The sequence below is a fragment of the Eublepharis macularius genome, chromosome 15 (assembly GCF_028583425.1).
Source record: "Eublepharis macularius isolate TG4126 chromosome 15, MPM_Emac_v1.0, whole genome shotgun sequence".
In the NCBI taxonomy this organism is placed as follows: domain Eukaryota; kingdom Metazoa; phylum Chordata; class Lepidosauria; order Squamata; family Eublepharidae; genus Eublepharis; species Eublepharis macularius.
In genome coordinates, this window is record NC_072804.1 from 35,795,991 (window position 1) to 35,821,310 (window position 25,320).

Here is a 25,320-nt window from a genome sequence, read left to right on the forward strand (position 1 = left end):
CCCAAACCCTACCCTTACCTAGGCGCCACCCTCAAATCTCCTGAAATTCCCCAGCCCAGAGTTGGCAACCCTTGTGGAAGCAGATTCTCAAATGGATGTCATGTGAATGCAGTAATGTATGAGCTGGGCTTTAAATCATAACCCATAGCATCTATATAGTGCATTGTCTTGCTGTAAAGCTTACATCCCTGAAAGGTAGGCCAGTGCTATCAACCCCCCCCCCCCCGGCTCATTGCAGAAGGAAGCGGCTGAAGCTCAGAGTGAGTGACTTGCCTAAGGTTACCCAGTGAGGCTGTAGGAGAAGTGAGATTTGAATCTGGGTCTCCCACTTGTAGCTCCTAGTCTATGCCAAACCCTGTGTGTGGCTATTTGAATTTGTTTGGCACTTGTGGGTTTTGCTGGAGTGCCGCATTCTCTCTAAGCCCTTCCACAGGGCAAGCTAGAAACATGAGCAGTAGATAAGAGGAAAGATTCCTCCACATCTGCTTTCCCATCCCTGTCTGGGCTTCTCCTGCATGCTCCCCCTGCTGCCGGAGGCTCGTCCCCTGTTGACAGCCGCCCCCATCAAATCCTGACCACCTCCCTTTTGACCTGTAAAGTGGGAAGGGAAAGGAGGGCAGAGGCTGGGCTTGTTTGGTGTGACTAGATCCAGGGAATTGGTGGGAGGCAGAAGTGCAGCCAGCTCAGTGGAGCAGTACATAAGAAGCGCATGAGCCCTGGCGCAGCAATGTGCGAGGTGCTCACACGCTGAGAGGGAGTGCCTGCCGGGCAGAACTTGACTTTTCTCAGGGAGAACCTGCAGCTGCTGAGGGCTGGCACTAAAGGGGAGAGGACAGCTGTAGCTCACCCTCGGTGCTTTCTTGCAAAGGAGCTTCAGGTACAAGCCTTCTTTTTCTTTTCTTCCTCGCCACATGGCCAGCTTTTGAAGGGATCAGCCTGTCTGGTATGTTGCCGTCCCCTTTGGCTGTTCCTGTCTCCGCTGAACTCTCTTGGTGGTAAGAAGGAAACATGAGCTTTGAAGCGCTTTTGCGCTGCCATAGGACCCAGATGCAAACTGATTCTGCTTCTTCCATCTGGGACTTCCCTTCAGGCTTTTGGTCCTGTTGTTAACTGTGGAAGGTGGTGGGTGTGCATGGATGGGGCTGGAGGCTGTGAAAGACGGGGTGAAGGCTTCGATTGCTTTCTGGCAGGATGGCGAAGGGGTGGGGTGGAAAATGATGCAGACCCCTAAGCCAAGCCATCTGTGGCACCAGAAACCAGTAAAACATGTATTGTGGCAAGAGCTATGGCTAGCCAAAGCCGCCTCTGTTAGATGCAGAGGAGCAGACAGCGATGTTAAAACAGCCTTGGAAGAAATGTCATCAAGCATCCCCGCTATGGGGCTGGCAGCTGTACAAGAGCAGCTTGGCTTGTAAATGACGACAGGTCTTAGCAGTGTGATCCCTGCGGCACTGCCAGTCCCTAAGTACCACTTAGCCCAGCCCCTTGGCCACCTTACAAGCCAGTGGCCCATTGGAAGCGCTCATGACCACTCAAAAGGGCCAGTCTGTGGTGCAGTGCTTAAGAGTGTTTGACTGGGAGACCCAGGTTCGAATCCCCATTCTGCCATGGGTGACCTTGGGCCGGTCATGCACTCTGAGCCTAACCTACCTCTCAGGGTTATTGTGAGGATAAATTGGAGGAGAGAAGCTGCTTTGGGTCTCCACTGAGGAGAAAGATGAGGTATAAATGAAGCAAATGTATTAGGGGTAACTTAACCACCCAGTGTATATGTCATAATAATCAGATAAGTGGGCAGCCATATCATCCCTAATGAGGAGAGAGGCAAACACCTCCATCGTGCCCCCAAATTTATGACCTATGTATGACTAACCACCGTCCCATCACTCTTGTGCTGCAAGGAACGTTTGGCCTACCAGTCATTTGCCTCCAACCCAGAAATATGGGGCCAGGGGGATGAAAAAGTGGTTACATTTTGCCGCTTTATTTTCTCATTTTGATCCTTCTTATACTTTCTCCTCACCCAAGGTGCATGTCCGTCTCTGAATCGTAGAAAAGTCCTCTAAAGCCACCCAAATATCAGAATGATGCACACGACTTAGCTGTCTCAGGGACTGAGCTTGCCCCAGAGGATTGGGGTCTGGATGTGGGGCTGGAATTTTTACCGTACACCTACACCCAGTTTAAAAATCTGGAATGTGCTAGAATCTGTTGTACCGAGATTTTATGAGGCCACAAAAAAAAAAGAGGTTGGAATGCATATTCTGGTTTAATTAATCTCACTGCAGAAAGTACTTGATGTTTTTCTCTCCTGTCAGGAAGTTTTGTGCTTAGCTAGTGAGGATGTATTTTAAAGGGGGGGGGAGTCTTTTGTCTTTTGGAAAGGTTCCCACACTTCGATGGGTCCTGGACCCCTTATCTGCTGTTTGTTTAAATAAAGGAAAGGTTTTCCCTTTAATAACTGTGAGCTAACTTCCCAGTTTGCTACTATTATTTGTGTACAAGGTAGCAATGAAAGCAAAAGGGATCCCCTGTCCCTCTTACCTTCTGTAGCTAGCCCTAATGCAGTTCTGCGGATTGTGCGTGTCTGTTTAAAACTTGAATTCCAGCAGTCCTATCAAGGGACAGGGAGTTCTACAGTCACACATTGAGATTTGGGAGATCTTTTTTCCCCAGGTGTTGAACTGAAGTGCAGCCCCCTCTGGGTTGGTACACACACGAAACCCAGTAGCTGTACAGAGCAAACGTTACATTTCAAAAGGAGTGAAGTCAAGCACACACTTTGCGCAACACCCCATTCTAGGGATTTCACAAGTCGCATTTAATGCTCCTTGGATTTATGACCCGCAACATTTCTGTGCCTGTTGCCTTGCAAGGCCTCAGGGTTACAGTTCATCAAAACGGAGTCTTACTACCTTTTGGCATCTGGGAGAGCAAAAGACAAAGTGTGCCCAGATGGAGCCCAAATTCCTTCCTTGCCTCTTGACCTTCCACACCTCCTCCTGAGATTGCCAGTGCTCAGAAATGAGAACTTATTGCACTGCAGAAGCCTGACATCACGGGTGACTCCAGGTAGCATCAAGAGGATCTGAAAGAAAGATGTGAACATCTAAATATCCGTGACTCTCTTAACTCTTATATTCAAGCAAGGTTTTTTGAGAGAACTTTAGAGGAAATCCTTACTCCTCTCACCACCTATGTCTCTGCCTGAGTCATGGTTGTGAGTATGCCTCCTCACTGGAATGAGGTGAGCCCAGAACAGTGACTCATAAAGAGATGCAACGGGCAGCCACTTGAGGGGGCAGACCATCCAATGTTCATCTCTCGGTTTGCTCTATTGCCTAAACTACCATGCAGGGTTGAAATGAAGCTAAAGATTTTGCTCTACGCTTGTTGAAAAAGAGGGTGGGATCTAAATGCTAAAAATAACAGCATATCAAACACCCGGGCTTAACAGAACAGAATGTTTGGGTGTGCAATGGACTACGCCTCTCTCCTCCCCATTTAACAGCCCACAGTCACTCATTCTATGAGTTCAAGGCTGCCGGTCACTCCATTTCCATCATGATGTCCGGGTAAACAGGAAAATGCTGAATTACATTCCTGGACACTGTGTGCTAACTAGGGAAGTCTGGATTGCAGGGAACATGTTGTTAGAAGTTGAAAGAGGAACAAGAGCTTTTGCTGGGCAGGCACTATTGTAGATCCATAGGTCAGTTGTCCATCGAATGTCTGTTCATATATGGGGCTCAAACCCAAACATATTCCTTCTCCAGGGAATGCCACCTCTGCATGGTCAGGCCGGAGGAATTTCTTATGGGTCCAGCATGTGACTAGGTTGTTATCGTACAATAGAATTCACTGGAAATCTGCAGGTTTTTGCTTGGGTGAAACATCTGCAGAACATGCAATATAGTGATCGGACTATCAAACTAGGACCTCAGAGACCCAGGTTCAAATCCTCCTTCTAACGAGAGAGAAAAAGGCCAAAAGTAAGGGGGTATCCGTAAACTAGAAAGTAGACTCAACCCCCTATGTTAAGTTATAACATTACCAATCAATCTTCATAGATCTGTATTTAAGATTCAACTGTGCCAAATGCCAAAATAAATAGTACATGTCATGTATTCAACAGTCCCTAAACAATATACAATGGTCTGTAATTCACAAGTTCCAGGACACATACATTTCATCAATTTCATTTACAAAAATTGTCGTTTGTGATCATATGTGATCTGGTGAGACAGACGCCGCAAATGAGGATTGGAATTCATCTTGCACAGGGCTTTTTTTCAGCAGGAACGCAGTGGAACAGAGTTCCGGAACCTCTTGAAAATGGTCACATGGCCGGTGGCCCCGCCCCCTGATCTCCAGACAGAGGGGAGTTTAGATTGCCCTCTGATTGCCCTCAGATCCTCCCTCTGCCATGAAGATCACCACAGGACTTTGTCCAATTGTCCTTTCTCAGCCTAACTTACCTGATGGGGGTGTTGTAAGGACAAAACAGGGGAAGCGTGTAAGTCTTTCTGGGATAGGGTGGGATCAAACCATCTAGACAGGAAGATTTTTAAGGGTAATCAAAAAGAATTTCAATAAGATTAGCCAAATTTCTCATGGAGGGTTTGCACACCCATAGAAATATTGTACTGTTCAAGCAAACATTGTGCTCGGGTGCCTTGGAGAACAGGCTGCAAGAGCTGCCGCCGTGTGATTGATTCTGTATCTTCTCTTTCTTCTGCAGAATCTGGTGATTTCAGATCAAACGACAGAATGAAACCCTTCTGGACTTGCCTTGTGATCTCGCTGCTGGCGGACGAGGCACTCGCTGCTCGTGTGTCTCGAACACGGAGAGAGCTGGCCCCAGGGTTGCATGAACGGGGGATTCGAGACGCAGGGGGCTCTTACTGTGAACGCCAGGATGCCTGCTGCCTTGGGAGGGACGACGCTTGCACAGTGCCTTACCTTGATACCATTTGCTATTGTGACCTGTTCTGCAACCGCACCGTCTCGGACTGTTGTCCTGATTTTTGGCAGTATTGCTTGGGCATTGACCCCCCATTTGTCGTGCACAAGGGTAAGGTATTGGTGGAAAGCGATGGATGATAGGGGGCTGTATGCGGATGTTCATGAAGTGTATCAATGGGTGTTTATGCCTCTGGAGGCAATATTGACTGGTGTTTGTGTGGTAGTAGGTAGGAGAGCATGGCTGGTTGCTGTGCATGCAGTTGACATTAAGATATGTGTGTCTAAGTGACAACAAAGAAGAAGGAAAAGGGGGTGTAGGGGAAAGTCCCCACAAACTCAACCCAAACAAGCAGGGGAACAAAATAGAGGGGTTAAGTAACAACCTAAAAATATATTTGAAAATATTTATTATGAATGTGCACAAATGCAGATTAAAAACAAGTTTAAAACGTAAGGCCTGAATGGCAGGATACATGCATATGCTAAAACTTTCTAAAACATCTCAAGGTACAGATGATGGTACAGTGCAGTGACCAACACAAATAGACCAAGGTACAGTAAAAAACCAGATGCGTTTCGGCCCTAAGGCCTTCCTCAGTGGTCAGTTGTAAACAATTTATAATCAAACACACCCACACATATAGAAACCAATCATGAAATGCTCCCGGTGTTTTATCTAGAGCTGTAACAAAAGAAGAAGGGGGGAGGAGAAAATGTCTTAATATAATATACTCTATTATTAAGTGCTAGAATGATTTTAGGTAAAATACTAAATCAAAATTTACCTCCAGTATTGTGTGATAAAATACAATTATTGCAGTAGACCCAGGACTGAATTCACACAATGCTCCTCATTTATTGTTGTACTCTATAGAAAAAATATACCAAATTAGATCATTATTCCATAACAAGCTTGCGGAACTCATTGCCTCAAGACGTGGGGAATGACTATGAATCTGGATTCCTTTAATGAGAGATGTTTGTGGAGAAGGATAGGTCTGTCAGTGGCTGTTAGCTATGATCCTCCATGTTTAAAGGCAGTATAGCTCTGAGTACTTGATTATTTGGGGGACAAATGGCAATGGCCTTCAAGTCAGAGAAACTAGAGAAGTTGCTGCTGCAAAGCTTGACAGGGTTTTTGTGGTCCAATCTAGCAAAAGAGTTCTGACGGGTTATGGGAGAGGTGTTTGGGTTTTCCAGGATGAATGTACGGATGTATTAGCAAGTGGAGTGCAGGGCTTTTTTTCAGCTGGAACGCGGCGGAATGGAGTTCCGGCACCTCCTGAAAATGGTCACATGGCCGGTGGCCCCGCCCCCTGATCTCCAGACAGAGGGGAGTCTAAACTCCCCTCTGTCTGGAGATCAGGGAGCGGAGCCACCGGCCATGTGACCATTTTCACTGAGGGCGATTTAAACTTTAAAAAACTCCCCCCTTGTTCCAGCTGACCCAAAGTAATGTCATTGTGCGGTCCTGAGTTCCACCACTGAGTTCCACCACCTCTTTTCCCAGAAAAAAAGCCCTGGTGAAGTGAGTGAAATTGTCTTTGGGTTTTTGCATATTGGAGGCCACTGCTGGGTCCCTGAACCTTCCTGTGGCCTCATTATGCAGACGGGCCATTTAACCAGCCACAGTCCTGAATGCCTCAGCCTGGAAAATGCCCCTTCTGTGGCAGCTATCACACACACACACACCCCTCACACACTGACCTCCTTTAAGAATAATGTGGTTTTCTTGCTCACAAACAATAGATGTCTTTCTGCTGGGACTGTCCTGTGGAGGGTGAGAAGGATGCCTTCAGTCATTCTCAGCGGCTGGTTTCCCTCTGAGCTCAGAATATTAGCCCCAGGAAACCACATCCACAGAAGAACGAGGAAGTCTCATTTAGGGGCTAAATTCTGTTCTGAAGCCCCCTCTTCTCCAGTGGTTAATTTTTAAAATGGACCGTGCCGAATATGTCCCCGAAGCCCAGGTCGTTATTCTTCAGTGGTGGGAAACATGTACTTTCAGCATGCACAGAGACACTGTCACCCGTCTTTACTTTTTGAATTTTCCAAGCCAACACTTTGGCTAAAATTAAATCTGCCCCTGCCCCTCCTGACCGAAACCTGCAGATCAGAACAGTGACACCCCCCCCCCGAATGAAACGACATTTTGAACACTTCATTCCTTACATGCTTCAGTCCCTCCTGCAGCTCCCACTGTGTACTCAGGAGGGTTCAAAGGGTGGATTTCCTCTTCCCCTCAATACATTTTGTGCTTGTTTAAGAGGAATTCTGACTGTACAAGTGATTGTCACAAAGTCCCAAGGAGTTCTGGCAAGAGACAGTCAAAGGATGTGGGTGTGGAGTTCTAATATTTAAGACTTCTCGCCTCGATTAGTGAGAATTTCCCAAAGTCAGTGCTAATGACTTCCCTTTTCCTTGGGGATATTTAGGTGGGTTTGCTGTGTTGGTCTGCAGTAGAACAGCAGGATTTTAGTCCAGTGGCACCTTAGAGACCAACAAGATTTTCAGAGTGTAAGGGAGCTCAGACTCTTGAAAGCTTCCACTCTGAAAATCTTGTTGGCGTCTAAGGTGCCACTGGACTAAAATCCTGTCCTTGGGGAGCCTCGCACACTTACATCTTTGCAACATTTTGCTTTTATTTTCAAAGGCACAATCGGAACAATACTGAAGGGAGTTAAGCATGTGTGTGCCGACAAGTCACAACTGACTTATGGCAACTCCAGCAAGGGGCTTGAGGAGCAGAGGTGGCCATTGCCTTCCTCTGCAAAGCCTTCCATGGTGGTCTCCCATCCAAGTACTGACCAGGGCTGACCCTACTTAACTTCTGAGATCTGATAAGATTGGGCTATAGTATACTGCTCCTCAAAGTATTCACCACATCACGTTACCAGAGATCACCCTCTGTATTTCTCCAGTTTCTAACTCAAAGGTCTCTCTCTCTCTTTCTCTCTCTCTCTCTTTCTCTCTCTCTCTCTCTCTCTCTCTCATTCTCTATAAAGCCTAATTGCAGAACGGATGCCAAACCATTTTATTTATTTTTATTTTATTCGTTTATGTCATTTATAGTCTGCTTTTCTTACTGAGACTCAAGGTGGATTACACAGTGTGAGATTAGTACAGTCAGTATCAGGATCATTTCCATAAACAATCCCACTGGCAGGTGTCCTTTCTCAAATTCTGGTACAAAGTGCATTCCAAAAGCAGAAGACGGGTCCCTAGCTATCAAAAGCACATCTCCTACCATTACTTTTGACTGATGAAATGTGATTGAGCAAACGATCAGCTCTTATGGGATGGTCTTCCAGCATCCTTAACAATAAACAGGAAACGAGACTACTCAGCTGCAATGCTGGGTGGATGGACATCCCGAAATCTGGACCTTTGTTCATCCGTATGTTCCCAGATTCTCACTGCAGCTTCTACCTTGTTTCCCTTTTTTCTAGGTTGTGTCCGCAACAGTCAGAGATTCCCAACAGGTGCGACCTACAGAGATAACTGCAACCTCTGGTAAGCGTGTTATTCATATCAAAGCAATTTTTGGTCAAAGTCTCATTGAATAAGAGAAAGGGAGATACAAAAAACTTATTTCTTGGAATAACTCTTAGGTTAATGCAGTTTATAAACTTGGCCTAATTACTTGATACATTATTTTACTGTTCTGCTCTGCGACCATTTTTCTGGTCAGCCAGCAACTGTGCACCTAGAAAATGCCCCTCTCTGTACAACAAATTTTGACTGGACATCCATGGGAAATTGGGCAGTCTAGGGTTTCCTTTTGGTTACATCTCTATGATTTTGGTGCAGGGAACCTTCTTTTGAGTTCCCGACTTGGTGCCATTAGCCATAATGACAAAGATAAAGAGCAGGAAAGTCCATTCATGTGAAAAACCGAATGATATACTGACACGTTAAATTCAGAGTTGACAAATCAGATTTACATTGGAATATCCTAAACAGAAATCCTAAACAGATTGGAGTAACTCTGCTTAGGATTTCACTGAAAGTGTATCAATATGAGCGTGCTTGTGGGGTGAGCAGAATATAAATCAAATCAAATAAATAAATATCAATTACCAGTTTAGGTGTTTATTTAAATTGTATTTCTTTTATTGTAGCTGACTGTGTTTTTTATTTGTCGTAAACTGCTTTTGGTTTTGTTGGGACAATGTTTGAGTTCAGTAGCAACTTAAAGACCAGCAAGAGTGTCCAGGGTATAATCTTTCGAGAGTCAAACTCCCTTCATTAGGGCCGTGATAGTTGTGCAGTGAGTCGGGAGCCATAGGTGGCTCTTTGGAGCACGGTTTCCCAGTATGACACCTGCCTCATGTTTCAGGACAGTGGGCAAGGCCCTTGCCCAGTGGGACTTGCGGTTCGCAAGTAGTTCGTACCACAAAATTGCTGCCACTAGAGGGACAGGTATGCTGTGAGGTGCAGGCCTCATGCCAGGAATGGAAGTAAATGTGGCTGTTTTGATGGAGGATATTGTGAATATGGCTCTTTGTGAGACACAGAATAAATACCAATGTATTAGGGGGGAAAGCATCCAATAAATAAACAAAAGCCTTAACTAAATGTTATAAATAGCTGTTGAGCTGCCTCTGCTCAGTCGCTTTGCAGTGTCTGGGTAAATTCAAGATGTAATGTCCTTGGCTAGGAGGGGCTGGGAAGCACCAAGATGCTAAGGGGAAGCAGGAAAAAAAACCCGCTTCCCAACAGTGTCTAAGCCAAACAAATGGTGTGGAAAGCACCGTAGTCTCCCAGCTACGTATCCTGTTCACCGCCGTCCCGTGATGTCTTTTCAAAAAAATGATAATGAAGGCCAGATTGAGGAGCAGGTAAAGGACAGAAAACTAAAGGCTGTCTGCAGGTCAGACCCACCCTGAAGCCCCTTTCTACAGCCCCTGGAGGATTCCAGGCACAATGTGTGCGTTAAGGAGAATAGTAAAGAGTCCAGTAGCACTTCTAAGAATAACCAACTTTCACGAACTTCTTCCAGGCAAGAGCCCAAGCTCAGGCTATTTCTGGGTGTGCAGCAGGAGCGCAACTTTACAAGAAACCTTGACAGGTTCACGAGCTTCATAAATGGGCTTTTTTGCTAAAATTGACATAAGGTGCGCGCACACACACACACACTGTGCAAGTATGCAAACTTGATTTGCAGGGGCTAAGCACTTGCAAAAGGAAGTAATTTCCAGTGAGACTCTGTCCTTGCCCCTTTTCTCTCTCCTTATCCCACCATTCTGCCCATCCCACCATTGATTCTCTCCCACCCTCCCACATGCACACACACAGAGCACATTGAACTTTGAAATTCTGCCAAAGACGTTGAGGCAGGGCTGAATTCCTGCCCGGAAGGATTTAGCGACTGGGGTGTTCTGCCAACCCCTTGTAATGGTGTGTGTGTTTATGGCTCCAGGGCAGAGGGAGGCCTTTTGAAAAAGAATCTGGGATGCAGAGGAATTTGACCTCTGCCTTTTCCCACTGCCTCATAGCTCCTGCCTGGTCTGGAGCGTGGGAGGAGGGACCCTACAGCTGTGGGGGGGGGGAAGATTCAGGGAAAGAATACACCTCCTTATGTCAGAACAGCCAGGCATCAGAAGAGGGGAACTTGTGAGCCAGGATGGTGGAGTGGAAAGGTAGGGTGTAGGCTTGCCAACCAGTGTTTCTACCTAGCAAGAGAAAGGGCGGGGGGGGTAAGGATAAGGGAGGGAATGATACCATTTCTGTGGCAAACCCAGAAGTGCTGTCACACTGCTGTGAGATTCAGCAAAAACTTGAGATAACTGTGTTTGCAGTGATTTTTAGAGTTTTGGCCTCCAGCAGGACCCATCACTTCCATGGTGCACTGGAAATGATGGTATTTTCTGGTGGCACCCACTTTGGCATGCAGTCATGCTTCTTCCGCCCCTGGCCCCCCCCCCTGCCACTGGCCAGGTGAGCTGTGGTGGGAGTGGCTAGGGGACTGGCAACCTTACTGCCAACCAGCAGAGCAGGGGACTGCCAACCTTACTGCCAACCAGCAGGAAGTTTCAGGCAGAGACATGTGCCTTTATGCTATTTCTAAGGAAAACCCCAAAACAACAGAGGGTAGCTCTAGGAATCACCAAGAAATCTTTCATTTACCATATTGTTATTGGTGATTCATAGAGCACCATCCATGGCTTCCAGGTTTTCCCTAGAAGTGGTGAAACGGCACACACAATAATACCTTTTAAAAATTTTCTCCCACTACTGCTTGGAGTGGTAGAAGGCAACCTAGGGGGAAGGGATCCCCCCACCCCAAACCAGGGAGCTGGCAAGCCTATATCAATGTGATGTCTGAAAGTAGGCCCTTGGAGAAACGTGAAGTTTGTTTCTTCCCCATGTAATGGAATTCTAAACTGGGGGCTGACTAAGGTTGCCAGGTCCCCTTAGCCTCCTGGCGGGAGGGGGAGACCCTGCCATGATCTTTTTGTTTTTTCTTGTGTATCTACACTCCCAGGCCAATTTGGGCCCCAAATAAGCCCGATTTGGATCTCCCATCCCCACTGCAAACCTAGGGCTAATCATGGTTTAGCATCCCAGTTTGTGAGGAGGAAGCAAACTTAAGTTTGCACTCCCACTTCCCGACAAGATGACATCACTTCCTGCATAATGTCATCATGCTGCTGCACTTCTGGGTGGGCAGCCTGGCCAGCAACTCCCAGGTGGCACTGCAGAGGAGGCTGGGCAGCTGGCCAGTCACTCCCTGGTGCCGCTACAGAGGAGGCTGGGTGGGCAGCCTGCCACTCCCAGAGGGGCCAGGTGTCTGGTTTGGGGTGAACGTTTTCCCCAGACAGTCCCCCAAAATACTGGATTGTCTGGGTGAAAACTAGACACCTGGCAACCCTAATTGGGGTTTGTTTGACTGAGACTATTCCAAACCGGGCCAGTTTCAGATGTGCTCTCTGAGCAAATAGGGAGGAATGTGCCCACATCAGCCAGATCTAAACCAAGCCTCTGCAGCAGTGCCCCCAGAGCATGGCTTGGACCCAGCCAGTGGCAGAGCAGGGCCCACCATAAGGGAGAGGCCCGCAACCCACCATGGTGCTTGTCCACTATGCAAACCTAGGCAATTGCCTGGAGTACCAGGCAACTCCAGGGGTCCAAGTTGCAGGACAGAGGGGGAGCCAAACCAGCATTCTGCCTTCCTACTCAGAAGTACGTCCCACTATATCCAGTGCTACCCCAGGCAGTCACTTTGGTGACTTGGAGCCGAAGATCTGGCTCCATTTGTGTGGACAAACCTCGGTTTGCCACAGTGTTTGAATGTAGCTGAATGAATGGAGTGGGACATGTCCACCCCCTCCCCAAAAGTAGCAAAGGAGGAGAGAAGGAGGAAAAATCTGTGTCTAGCTGCTGTGTCTTCATTCCTTTGTGCCACATCCTCCCCAGGAGAAGAAGAGTTAAAACTGAGCTCCCCTCTTGTCTACTCCTTGCTGCTCAGCAGGGCCCAGCAGAGCACTGCCTAACTCGACTAAGGCAGTTCAGCAGATCCGTAAAAGGAGAAGCCATCTAGTTTCTGCTGATGGGAAGGGAAGGGGAGGGGGCATTTTTGTTTTTATAAAAAGCAGCTTTCAGCTGAGAGAAAAGCCAAACATTGCAGGACGTGTAGCTAATATTGGACCTGGCATCATGTCATGCAACCAGAAGATTCCTGAAGTTCCATGAAAGGGTTTGTGGTACTTTTCTAGCAAGGACTTTAAAGCAGGGCAAAGGCAACCCTTTGCTGTGCAGTTTCACAAGCGAAGGAAGGGGGAAAACACTCAAGGAAGAGCTCCATACCAATCTATGCTTTAAAACTACCTTCCCAAGTTTCTAGCCCATATGATTGCACAACTATTCTTCAGAGGGTCAAACTACATCTGACACGGGAGTTCCATGACCTTAAAAGGCAAATCAGGACCACAACATGGAGGAGGCAGGGCTGCCAACCTCCAGCTGGGGTCTGGAGATCTCCCAGAACTACAATAGATCTCAGGACCATAAAGGTTAGTTCCTCTGGAGAAAAAATGGTTGCTTTGGTGGCATTACACCGCACCAAGCTCCCTCCCTTTCCCAAACCTCACCCATCCCAGAATCCACCCCCAAATCTCTAGGAATTTCCCAACCAGGAGTTGGCAAACCTAGGAGAAGGGAACACTGACTCTTCGGGTGGGGGGACCCTGTAACTAGCAGATATGGTATAAATTATGTAAAACAATGAAAAATGCAGCATAAAGTATGCAAGCCTGCACAATTTGCATAATTTATAGAACTGTATACATACATCTAGGTTTTTCCCCCGCATGTGGAGATAGGCAGCTTATGGAGGAAACAGGAATTCTGGAGGCAGAAACTGCTGGCAGGGAATGGGGTATGCACCCACTTCTCCACTCCTTCCTCTTCTACCGTTCTGAGGGATTGTTAAGGCTGCTTTCACACAGGTTAGATAATGCACTCCCAATGCATTTTAGCAATCACCTGCAAGTGGATTTTTCTGTTTCATTCATGAAAATCCAGTTGCAAACAATCGCTAAAGTGCTTTGGAAGTGCATTATCCAACCTGTGTGAAAGCAGCCCTAATTGTACTGTTAAAAGGCTGGCTGTTTTGGTTATCAGTTTCATTGCTACGATTTCATCTCACTTGTTTCCTGATAAGGAGCTTGATGGGTCATGGGATCTCTCCCCCAAGCCTTGGAATGTCACAATATTTGAAAAAGGCAAGAGAGATAGCAAGAGGCAGTGGCAGGCGCATTGGGACAGAGGCCACTTCCGCATGGATGGTTTTTCTCTGACTTCGCTTCGAAACTGGTGCACCGGGGTTTTTTTTGGAGCATCCACAACAACACTGTCCTCTTTTCATCCACTAGCCTGAGGTTTCCTGTCCTCAGTTTGCTCTTTCTCAAACCCGATTTATTGCAATCTTTATGGAAGAACACATTCCACAAGCATTAGCGTGCTGCCTGGACAGGAAAGCGCTCATGTTCTAAGGTGCCATCGTTTTCCCTATTGTGTCATGGAAGGGCTTTTCAGAGGCTTTAAACAACAATAATTGCTATAGTGCTATAACGTTACAATACTATAAAAATTATATTTTTTAAAAAAATTTAAACCCTCCGGTGATCCGGCAAAGAAAAATGCAGGGGGAAATTGGGGCGGATTGGAAAAGTGCAGAAAACTCCTTTGTGAACACTTGGTTGCCAATGAGAATGCCTTTACATTTTAAGTAGCCGTACATGCAGAACAGAGAATCTTCATTGTGCATTGTGCTTGAAAGTTGAAAGCATGAGCTACAAATGGGGCTGCAGCTCTTGGAGACCTGCACGTTTGGGAAACTGATGCCTGATTAAAGGTCAGGCTGCCTGCTGAGGCCATGTGCTAGCCTGCGAACATACTTGCAATTAAAGCATTTTTTTTTAAAACAAAAAGACAAAGTCCATCTCCACTGCTGCCTTTCCCAAGGAAACAAAATGCTGTCCTCTAAATTTCTTGCCACTCATGGAAGTGGGAAGTATATAACAATACATTTTTACCGGGCATCTGTGCTAAGCTGAATGAGCCACCGGTGGGACCTGCCATATTTACTCTGTTCACACCCTGTTCACCAAGTAATGCAAAGTCCAGGGCTCGCCTTGGCAGGGCCTGTTTCCTTTGGAGTTGAAATTCCTGGTGTCTTTATCAAAATGGGCTTCTTAACAAATGTGCAGGTTGAAAAGGAATCTGAGGAGGACCCCAGCCAGCACAGGCTATCCTGGCTTGCCCAAAAGCACAGTCAAGATGTCAAGACCCCAGAATGCAAGCATCTCTGAGCTCATTTGGGTTGTTACGAAATAATAATAGTGTTGTCAAGTTGCAACTGACTTACAGTGACCCCTCATGGGGTTTTCAAGGCAAGAGAGGAGCAGAGTGGGGGTTTGCCATTGCCTGCCTCTGCAGAGTAATCCCAGCCTTCCATGGTGGTCTCCCATCCAAAAACTGACCAGGGTCAACCCTGCTTAGCAGCCAAGCTCTGACGTGCTTGGGGCTAGTCCAGGCTATTCAGGTTGCTATGAGAGAGAGAAAAATTCTGTTTAATCGTGGATTGCTATTGGGCTGGTATTTCAGTCTGCAAGGTCTTCATTGTGCTTTCCTCCACAACAAGCCACTGAGGCTAGTCACCAATAGTCCCGTTTTACACACGGGCGACTCATTAGGTTGCCTTAGGCAAATGAGAGTCACACACTCACGGCCACTCTTCTGCAATATAGAGATAATAAGACTGTCCTACCTTGCAGGGCTCATGTAAGCACAGTGGCGGTCATGTAGGCGGACACTGTTTTGAACACTGTAACATGTAAATGGTAACTGGTTGATAAAGTCAGCCTAAATGATCTCAGTGTTGCGGGCTTTTGGTGTCATTGTCTATAAAACTAGACTCCCGGAAATATTAGGAATTCTTTCTTGCTTTGGGCTCCTTCTCCTTTTGTGGCTTCTTTCCTGATTCTTGCTGTTTCTTCTGTCCTCAGTACTTGCAGTGGAAATGGGCAGTGGGACTGCGAAAGCCACGCCTGCCTCCTCGATGGAGAATTGATCGATGCCGTCAACAGAGGGAATTACGGGTATAAACTTTGTGCTGGAAGCCTCAAGGAATTCTGCTGGCCCTGGTGCTGCACCAGAAAGTTTCCTCCTGCATTGTGGCTCAAAAAACCCAAACAAACCCTGAGGCGTGTAGTTCCTCAGGAGGACAGAGCTCTAGGGTCTGCAATGTAGTACAAGTGTCTGCAACTAATGGGCGATGGCTTTGGGATTTACGGCGGGATCTGGATGTGCAGTGCGGGAACTAGCACAGAGATTGAAATTTTTAGAGCGGGGTCCCCAACTTTTTTTGAGCCCGCGGGCACTTTTGGAATGTTGGTGCCAGGTGGTGGAGCCAACCCCCAGATGTCAGGGAGTGAGGTCATGTGCAGTAATAACTCTTTATCATAGTAACTCTTTATCATTTCTGGCAGAAGCTCTGATTAACAGGATGCCTTTTAAAATGAGCATATGGCTTTAAAATATTTTCTTGCGTATACACAGCTAGAGTCGCCAGGGTTGGCAGGGGCTCAAGTGGGCCTGCTGGGGGGTGGGGGCAGCGGGGCTCTTACCTCCTGGACGTGCGCTGTGCACGTGCACGCTCCCACACTCCCCCTCCACAGAGGAATCCCAGTGTGCACTGACTGAAAGGTGACCCCTGATAGGCAGCTTTCACTTTGAGGGCCCGTGTATCCACCACAGCTTCTTCCTTCGTCCTGTCCTGCTCATTTTCCAACAGGATGAAGGACGGAGCCGTGGTGCGTGCATGTGCACTCAAAGTGAAAGCTGCCTCCAAAGGGGTGGTTTTCAGTCAGCTTGCACTGGGATTCCTCCATGGAGGGGGAACATGTGCATGTGCTTCTCCCCCCTCATGCTCTCCCCCCCCCGACCAGGTGAGCAGGGCCGGGGGACGGCAGGTGGGGGCAGAGGATCCCCTACCCTGGGCAGGGGCATGGGAAGGCTACGCCCATATTACCTTCAGGCACGCAGTGAAGATCCTTGTGCTGTGCTGACAGCTGCTGCTGAAGCAACTTTTTGAAAATCTGTACAGCCCATCAGATCCCCAATGGCCAATCAGAAGCCCTGCTTGGCAGAAGTCCCGCCTGTCCCCACCCACTTTCGAAAAACACTTGGCAGGCACCAGGAAAGGCATTGGTGGTGCCATGGTGCCCGTGGGCACCACATTGGGAACCCCATGTGACAACAACCCGTAATTCCCAGTTTGTTGTGGGAAATCCATCATCAATCTTAGCCTGATCTGCCTATTGGGTGGGACTCACCTTGTCCTCAGCAGCAGAAACGTAAGTGGCACCATATGGCTGGGGAGGCAAGTCACAATTGGTGGTACCCACTGTTGACTCAGTAGTGGAACGGCACTGTTGTGCGCTATGGAGAGAGTGCTGCTAGGAAGATGGCGCAGGAGGGTGTGGTCACATTCATTCCCCATGGGAAAGAAAAGACCTAGAGGCCTGCTGTTTCACAGCACTGGTTATGGGGCAGGTGGCTGAAGCCGTTGTGACGCCACAAGAAGGCAAGATGGCCAGGAAAAGAACGGAGTTGGGGTGGAGGGGGGGGCATACTGAGCAAGGGAGCCATGCCAAACATACAAATATCTTCTTTTCCATCCTTCTCTGTAGCTGGAGAGCTTCCAACTACAGCCAGCTCTGGGGCATGACTCTGGAAGAGGGGATCCGGTACCGGCTAGGCACCACCAAGCCTCCCACGGCTGTCATGAATATGAACGAGCTCCATGTAAGTCTCCCCGTGTTCAACAGGCTGGCCTCCGCCTGTCGTTAGCATCAAAGGATGCATGGCCAAATGGCAACAATGAGGCTGACATAGCTGAGCCATAAATCAGGATATTCCAGGTCTAATTCTTTCCCACCCCAGTGCTGCTAAGGTGGTGGGAATAAGGGACACAAAATTCTAGGGTCTGTGAAGCTGAGAAAGTTTATAAATAGTAGTGGTCTACTTAGTCTGATCAAACATCTTCAGAATGTGAGGGGGCCCAAAATATGTCGGGGGAGAAGCAGAGGAATCTTTGTCTGAATGCCGGTGATAACTCCTGGCAGCACTGGACAAAGACTCGCTAGATAGCCCTGGGCAAGCTGTTTTCTCTGTCTCTCATCCACTGCTCCTATCTGCAATATTAGGAACTAGCAATAAAGCCCGTTGTGGGAAAAAATACAACAGGCTCTAGAAAGGGGAGGGCAGGCAGGCAGGCATTCCCTCCTCCTCTGTCACTGATCCTAGCCGGATGAAGGCGGTGGAGGGGGGGAGACAGACATGGCCAACTCCTCTGCACCTTATCCCGGCCGAATAGGGGGTGGGCGGGCATTGCTACCTGCTCTGTGCCTGATCCCAGCCTGGTGAATGGGAAGGCAGGCATTGCCACCTGCTTTGCTCCTGATCCCAGCTGGGTGAAGGGCAGGTGGGCATTTCCACTTGTTCCGCTCCTGATCCCAGCTGGGTGAAGGTGAGGGGCGGGCATTGCCACCTGCTCAGCTCCTGATCCCAGCTGGGTGAAGGCGGGAGGCAGGCATTGTCGCCTGCTCTGTGCCTGATCCCAGCATGGGCTTCTCGCCATCGTGCACTCTCTGGTGGTCTGGCTGTCTCATCTGGGTTTTCCTCCACATCAGCACCCTCTAGTGGTGCATCAGGGTAGGAAGTGAGTTGTCTTGAATACGCTTAGCCTTTTATATAGTAGGATGATGATAGCACAGTCCTAACTAACAGAATTGTTATAAGGATCACAAGGTAATATATTTCTGAACACTCAAAAGTGCTATCTAAAATCTCTGTATTAGTTTTGTTACATTTTCTAAACATGTCATGAGACTTCATGAAAGTCTCCTGTGAGCCCAGTGGAGACATACACTCATCCAGGGCTTTTTTTCAGCTGGAATGCGGTGGAACGGAGTTCCGGCACCTCTTAAAAACTATCACATGGCCAGTGGCCCCGCCCCCTGATCTCCAGACAGAGGGGAGTTTAGATTGCCAAGTGATGTGGAGGGCAATCTAAACTCCCCTCTGTCTGGAGATTAGGGGGCAGGGCCACTGGCCATGTGACCATTTTCGCCGAGGGTGATTTAAACTTTTAAAAACTCACCCCCTTGTTCCAGCTGACCCAAAGTGACGTCATTGTGTGGTCCTGAGTTCCACCACTGAGTTCCACCACCTCTTTTCCCAGAAAAAAAGCCCTGCACTCCTCCTTTCACATCCAGGGCGGTGGGGGGGGGGAGATCTGTCGCATTCAAGTTGGTTCAACCACTCCTGCTGCAGTCAAGTAGCAGGATTACCTGCCCTCTGAGGAGACTGCATGTTGTATCTCTGCATGAGTCAGTATTCTGATTATGTCTCTTTGTAATGAAAAGAGACTCACGTGATGAGTGGCTTAAGAAATAACTGGGTTATTCCGATCCCATGAATTTTAACAGTTTCATCAATCTGGAATTTAGGAAATGCTACCTAATTATTAGAATCTGCGTCTTCTTTTTTTGAAGGAACGGTTGTGGCTTTTAGTAAGCTGCCATCCGCACCCAGCACTACTTTCTGCGCTTGTTATTGGCTTTGTGGAAGTCAATCCAGGGGGAGTCCCATTCCCAGTTTGGAGGACTAAATGAGAAGGGGGAAGTCACTTCGTAGTTTTGGGGAGGAGGAAGCTGGTTTTTTTCTTTCGGTGCAGCATTGCTAAGAGAAGATTGGTGCAGGGTGGGTAGAAGAGACATTTGCAAAAAAACCCTGACTCGGCAGCTGCCTTCAGCCCTTTCCACCCCTGGGGGGTGGGGGTGGGGGGGCGTTCTTTCTCTTGGCCAGTGTTGTTTTTTCCCACTGGAAAGCAGATTGCAGGGCTCTCTGGGAAGGCTTGCAAGCCCTCGGGACGTGAACAAATGCTGCTGAGTCAGCAGAACTGGGGCGCCACTCTTAACGTGGCGCATTCCCCTCGACATAAAGGGCCCCCTCTAAAGCAAACACCAGGGCCGAAGGCAGCCGACCAGGGAAATGTCAAAGGAAGGAACAGACTGGATCCCTTTTTGGAACAAGGAAGTGGGGTGGGGCTCCAAAGATGCTCCTTTTCCCCAGCGAGGGAATCTTGAGGCCTCGCCAGTCAGCCAGGAGCACAAGCTGTCAACCAGCGGATGTTGTTTCAACTCTCCGTGCTATTCTTTGCTGTTCATGAATAGATCAAAGTGTTTGGGGTTCCCCATCAGGGGCTGCCTGCTGCCTGTCATGGAGTCCAAATGGAGCCCTAGTGGTACAAGCGGTATTTTGCATCTGATCAATACTGTATTTTGCATCTGGGCAAGCAACACCCATTACCTCCTTCCACAAGGCTACTAGCTGGTGGATAGGCGAGCTCCATTGGTCTGTTTATAGGGTTGCCAACCTCCAGGTGGGAGATTGGAGATCTCCCAGAATTACAACTTATCTCCAGAGATTCATTCCCCTGGAGAAAATGGCTGCTTTGGAGGATGGATTTTTATATCTGGCTGAGGTCCCTTCTCTCCCCAAACTCTGCCCTTCCCAGGCTCCACCCCCAGATCTCCAGCAATTTCCCAACCCAGAGCTGGCAGCCTTTGACCCCCTCAGTGAATTTGGGTGCTCTAAGCAGTTTCTTGGTGTGTGTGTGTGACCGCCCCCCCCCCCCGGCTGCTGCTTCATAGTCCAGCAGGGCAGGTGAAATGTTCTACATAGAGAGAAAGAAGGGTAAAGGAGGCGGGATATTCCTTGGACTTGCAGTTTGGGGCATGGGGGTGTTTTCTCCTCACTGACAGGACCAAGGTAGATGGACAAGGTCTGAGTCCAGTAGCATCTTAAAGTCCAACAAGATTTCCAGGATATAAATTTCCCAGAGTCAAAGGTCTCTTCCTTAGATACCACCTTTGACTCTCGCAAGTTTATACCCTGGAAATCATGTTGGACTTCAAGGTGCTACTGGATTTTAATCTTGTTCTTCCACTGCAGACCAACATAGCTAATCACCTGGAATTATTCTCAAAGTAGATGGAAAAACCTTCACCTACAGTGAACAGTAAAGGTAAAGGTAGTCCCCTGTGCAAGCACTGAGTCATTACTGACTCATGGGGGGACGTTGCATCATGATGTTTTCTTGGCAACCTTTTTATGGGGTGGTTTGCCATTGCCTTCCCCAGTCATCTACACTTTACCCCCAGGAAACTGGGCACTCATTTTACCAACCTCGGAACGGATGGAAGTTCTGAGTCAACCTTGAGCCAGCTACCTGAACCCAGCTTCCACCAGGATCGAACTCGGGTCATGAGCAGAGCTTGGACTGCAGTACTGCAGCTTACCACTCTGCACCACGGGGCTCATATAGTGAACAGTATGAATGTTCAATTAATTGTTCAGAAGGGATATCATGGCAGGACATAAGATCCACGTTTATTGAACACAAATGTCTGAAGAACCATATTGGATGACCTGTTTTTCCCTCTGTTGCCCCTTACCCATTGTTTGATGGAGCTTTCTTTTAGGGCTTGCACAGTGATAGAGTGTTGATATCCTGAACAATTTGGAGGTGGCTTATGATGAGGAAGAGTGGGGTTTAATCTTGGGTCCGTTCCCCTGTCCGGTCCCCCCACCCCAGTCCTGACACTCAGAGCCAGAATCAATGACATTGTTGTTCTGGAAGTCTTTGGCCTTACCATAGTTTTTCCTGAGGTTCAAATTCAGGTTCTGTAACTAATTGGGGTCTGGTTTTTGCTCACAAACCAGGATTCTAAACTGGTATTAAACTGTCATTTAGAATTCAGAAAAATGATACTGTCTGAATAGTTTTGAGCAGTTCTGTGATGGCCTTCTTTAAGATAAGCTGGGAAAATATTGCTGGTGATATAGTGAGAGTATCAGACCAGGGCCGATTCCAGACGGCCCTCCGCATCCCGAAACGTCACGCGGAAAACGCGAAATATCGCGTTTTCTGCGCGACGACGCACGACGTTTCGGGATGCAGAGGGCCGTCTGGAATCGGCCCAGGATCTGGGAGACCACGGTTCAAATCCCAGCTCTGCCAGAGAAGCTTGCTGGGTGACACGGCTGTTATGAGGATGAAACGGAGGAGAATGAAATAAGCCATTTTGGATCCCCATTGAGGAGACAAGTGGGGTATAAATAAAAAGTGAATAAATACACAGTGAAGTCACCAAGCAAGGGGAGCATATCCATTTTTGGAAAGCTGTGGAATGAATATCCCGAGAACCAGGATATGCCTGTTTCTGCTGGAAATCCCTGGAATGGTTTTCCGCTCTTTGACTGACTGGTTTTCCTGTTTCCTGTGCTTTTTCTTTTTTTAGATAAACATGGATGCTAATGAGGTGCTTCCCCCCCATTTCAACGCTGCTGAGAAATGGTCTGGAATGATCCACGAGCCCCTCGATCAGGGCAACTGTGCTGGCTCGTGGGCTTTTTCCACTGCAGGTAGAGTGGCAAGACTTCCAAATGGAAGGAATGCAACAGGGGAATGGTGGCAAAGGGAGAGGAATGCCTCTCTTGCTCACTTTCTTCTTCTGTTCCTTCATGCTTAATTCCAGGCTTTTTTGTTTTTCTTCTGATAGCAAGAAGCGTGGTTTCTCAGGTTATAGGGGAAGGCTCCTATTAGCTAGAATGCTGGCACCCATTTGTAGATCACCTATTAGAAACATGCAAGAGTCCAGTGCCACCTATAAGACTAACAAAATTTGTGGCACAAATATTGAGCTGCAATATTTGTGGTAGGGTATGAGCTTTTGTGAGCCACAGCTCACTTCTTGAAGCTGTGGCTAATGAAAGCTCATACGCTACCACAAATTTTGTTAGTCTTATAGGTGGCACTGGACTCTTGCACTTTTCTACAGCTACAGACAGACAAACACGGCTACCCATTTTGCTCTATTAGAAACATGTAAACCACAACAATTACTCCCTAAGATTCACCCTCTTCTAAAAGCCAAGTCTGGTCTCCAGTTGAAGTATTTTTAGCTTCCAACACAGATGTTATTCCTAGATGTGGGAGTTGATGATGCTTTTTTTCTTTCCATACATGAAAAACCCTCCAACATGTGATAATGCCAGTTTCATTCCCAGGCAGATATATGTATCCTCCCAGAATTCCAGAGTCAGTCTGCTGGTGAATGAGGAAAGGGTGCGTGTCACATTTTTGGAATAGTCACCCCTCATTTTCAAACAATGCCCACTATGTGCACATGGTTGAATTCTGGAGTGTACACATTTCAGAGTGTAAGTGGGAAAAGCCGTTGTATATGCAGCAATCTGTGGGGGTAGGGGGCGTAGAGTGGGGTGAAGCAAGGAGGAATCCCTGCATGTACCAAACTAGCACCCCAGGTAGCTTTCCAAGATATAGAACCTTCCTCATTCTGTCACTGGGTCTACCATTTAAACTTGCTCCCAAGCCTGGAGAAAAAATATCTCGTGCCCCGAATAGAGGCCTAATACGTAGAAATAAGCAAGTGAAGCCTTTCATGGCATGGAGGTCAACCACATCAGCTAGCAAACAGCAGCTGCTATTAAAGAGACAGAACATTTTCTTTTTCTTTCAGAATGTTGGCAACTCTATTGCCACTTCATTGTACATGACATGTGGATCTTAGATCCATTCAGCGCTGCTTTTCCTGCTAATGCAAGCAAAGCAAAGCACATCTCTGTAAAGGGTTTGGCACATGAGTTAGTTCTTACTGGCCTGTCATCCAAGCAGGTTTGCCAACTCTGGGTTGGGGGAAGTTGTGGCTACTTGGGTGTGCAACCCAGGAGGGGTTACATTTGGGGATTGAAAGAAGCTCAGCAGTGATGTGATGCCATAAAAGCTACCTTACAAAACAATTTTGTCCAAAAGAACTGATCTCTGTAGTCTGGAAAGCAGTTGTGATTCTGGGTGAACTCCAGGGCACTCCTGGAGGTTGGCAACTCTATGTTCAAGCCTCCACTATTGAAAGCAGATGCCTGCCTGCCTGCCTTGTCCTCAGTTCCTGCATCAGAGGAAGGGGGCTATTGCCTGTGAAAGCTCAGGCCACATTAAACTGCTTAACATTATAAAGCTGTGCTTGTTTCATTCCAGTTTAAACTGTTTATGGACTCCCTCCCCCACTCCCCCCCAAAATCTTGGGAGCTGTAGTTTGGTGAGAATACTCTGTCTGAGATTCTAAGGTTCTGCCACACATCAGTTGTTGGGGCGATAGAGTGCCACTTATCATAGACAGCCAGTGTGCATAGTGGTTAGAGTGTTGCGCTAGGATCTGGGCAACCCCAGTTTGATTCCTCGCTCTGCCATGCAAACTTGCTGAGTGACTTTGGGCCAGTCACACACTCTCAGCCTAACCTGCCTTACAGGGTTGTTGTGAGAATAAAAGGGAGGAGACCAAAATGACATAAGCCACTTTGGGTACCCATTGGAGACAAAGGTGGGGTATAAATGAAGTAAATAAATAAAGAGTATAGTTATGCCCTAAAGTACCGCAGACGTGGTGTCTTTCTGTGAGCAGAGAGGCTGATGGGAAGGATACAGGATTGTCAACACTGGTGTTTAACTACTTTTTTCCTCCCTAGCGGTGGCCTCGGATCGGATCTCCATCCACTCCATGGGGCACATGACGCCCGCCTTATCCCCCCAGAACCTGATTTCCTGCAATACTCGCCACCAGCAAGGTTGCAATGGGGGCCGGATTGATGGGGCCTGGTGGTTCCTGCGCAGGAGAGGGTGAGTGGATGCAGAGAGGTTCAGCCCTTCACATTCTGAAACAAACCCTATACAGAGCGCGGGCTGAGGATTCTTGCTCCGTATTAAAGTCTGTCACGTCATTAAACTGTCTGAACTTCAAGGGCTCTCCATATTTATTTAAAATATTTATTACATACCTGCTGTTCTCTTCAGCATCTCTGTGGTCCTCAGGTGACTCCTAGTGTGGTATTCCCAGAACCTCTGCCAGATTTGAATGCCCCCCTGTACTGCTTTGTCCAGAAATGTGTTGTATCAAGAAATCAAATGCCCAATTTTGATTTAACTGAAAGATCCCATGTGCCTGCTGATGGCGGGTAATCTCCCAGCAATTTTCCTGCTTGTCCACTGGTCACTGGCAACTGACAGGAGGTTTTAGGCTGCCTGGCGGAACGTTGTGAACAAAACCCGGAAGATAGCATTTTCTCATGCTAGTTTTGCGCAATGTCACACAAAACTCGTGCAAGAAAATGCTATCTTCTGCATTTTTTCCGCAGTGTTTCATGGCGTTCTGATTGAAGGCGAGTAGTGTGGAAACGGCCCATTTCTCAGAAGGTTTGTTAATTTCATCTTCAGCTCTCAAAGGGGAGGTGAAATCGACAGCCTTCCGTTCTGTTTTTTTAAATCTATGCTTCCTGGCTAACACTGTGTTTCCCTACACTTGAAGCATCCTCATATTAGATGTATTTTATAGAGAGACTCTATGTCTGCCACAGGATCTCTGCGCATTGTAGAGGATTCTAGGGGGAGTTTCTTACAGAGGACAGTCAGTTCATTTGGGGTATGGGCCAGACCCTGTGTGTTTCCCCATCGCTCTCGCATGAATTAAGAATGTGCCTCAGAATGCATCCAGCACTGTACAGGAAAGGGAGATTAGTTTCTGTGCTGTGGTTGTGTTTGTCATTTGCTATGACTTCAAGTGAAGTCTTGAATTTCCTTGGAATATAGTCTGAAAGCTGTTGCAGTATAAGTCCTCAGCTGTATCCACACTAGGGTTGCTATGTGGGGCCTACATTTGTCCCTTGGAATTATAAGTCTTCAAAACTACAGAGAACAGTTCCCCTGGA

General features: G+C 47.6%; 1 protein-coding gene across 1 annotated transcript in view; it reads left to right on the forward strand.

Annotated features, from left to right (window-relative positions):
- The first annotated feature begins 683 nt into the window (after positions 1 to 683).
- The window catches only part of TINAGL1 (tubulointerstitial nephritis antigen like 1), a 34,386-nt gene continuing 9,749 nt past the window's right edge, over positions 684 to 25,320 (forward strand). Inside the window, exons 1-7 of the mRNA XM_055000066.1 lie at positions 684 to 877; positions 4,742 to 5,074; positions 8,415 to 8,478; positions 15,477 to 15,569; positions 17,163 to 17,277; positions 21,840 to 21,963; positions 24,085 to 24,235. Of these exons, the coding sequence (XP_054856041.1) occupies positions 4,771 to 5,074; positions 8,415 to 8,478; positions 15,477 to 15,569; positions 17,163 to 17,277; positions 21,840 to 21,963; positions 24,085 to 24,235 (851 nt within the window). The 5' untranslated portion in view covers positions 684 to 877; positions 4,742 to 4,770. The remainder of the gene's footprint in view (positions 878 to 4,741; positions 5,075 to 8,414; positions 8,479 to 15,476; positions 15,570 to 17,162; positions 17,278 to 21,839; positions 21,964 to 24,084; positions 24,236 to 25,320) is intronic.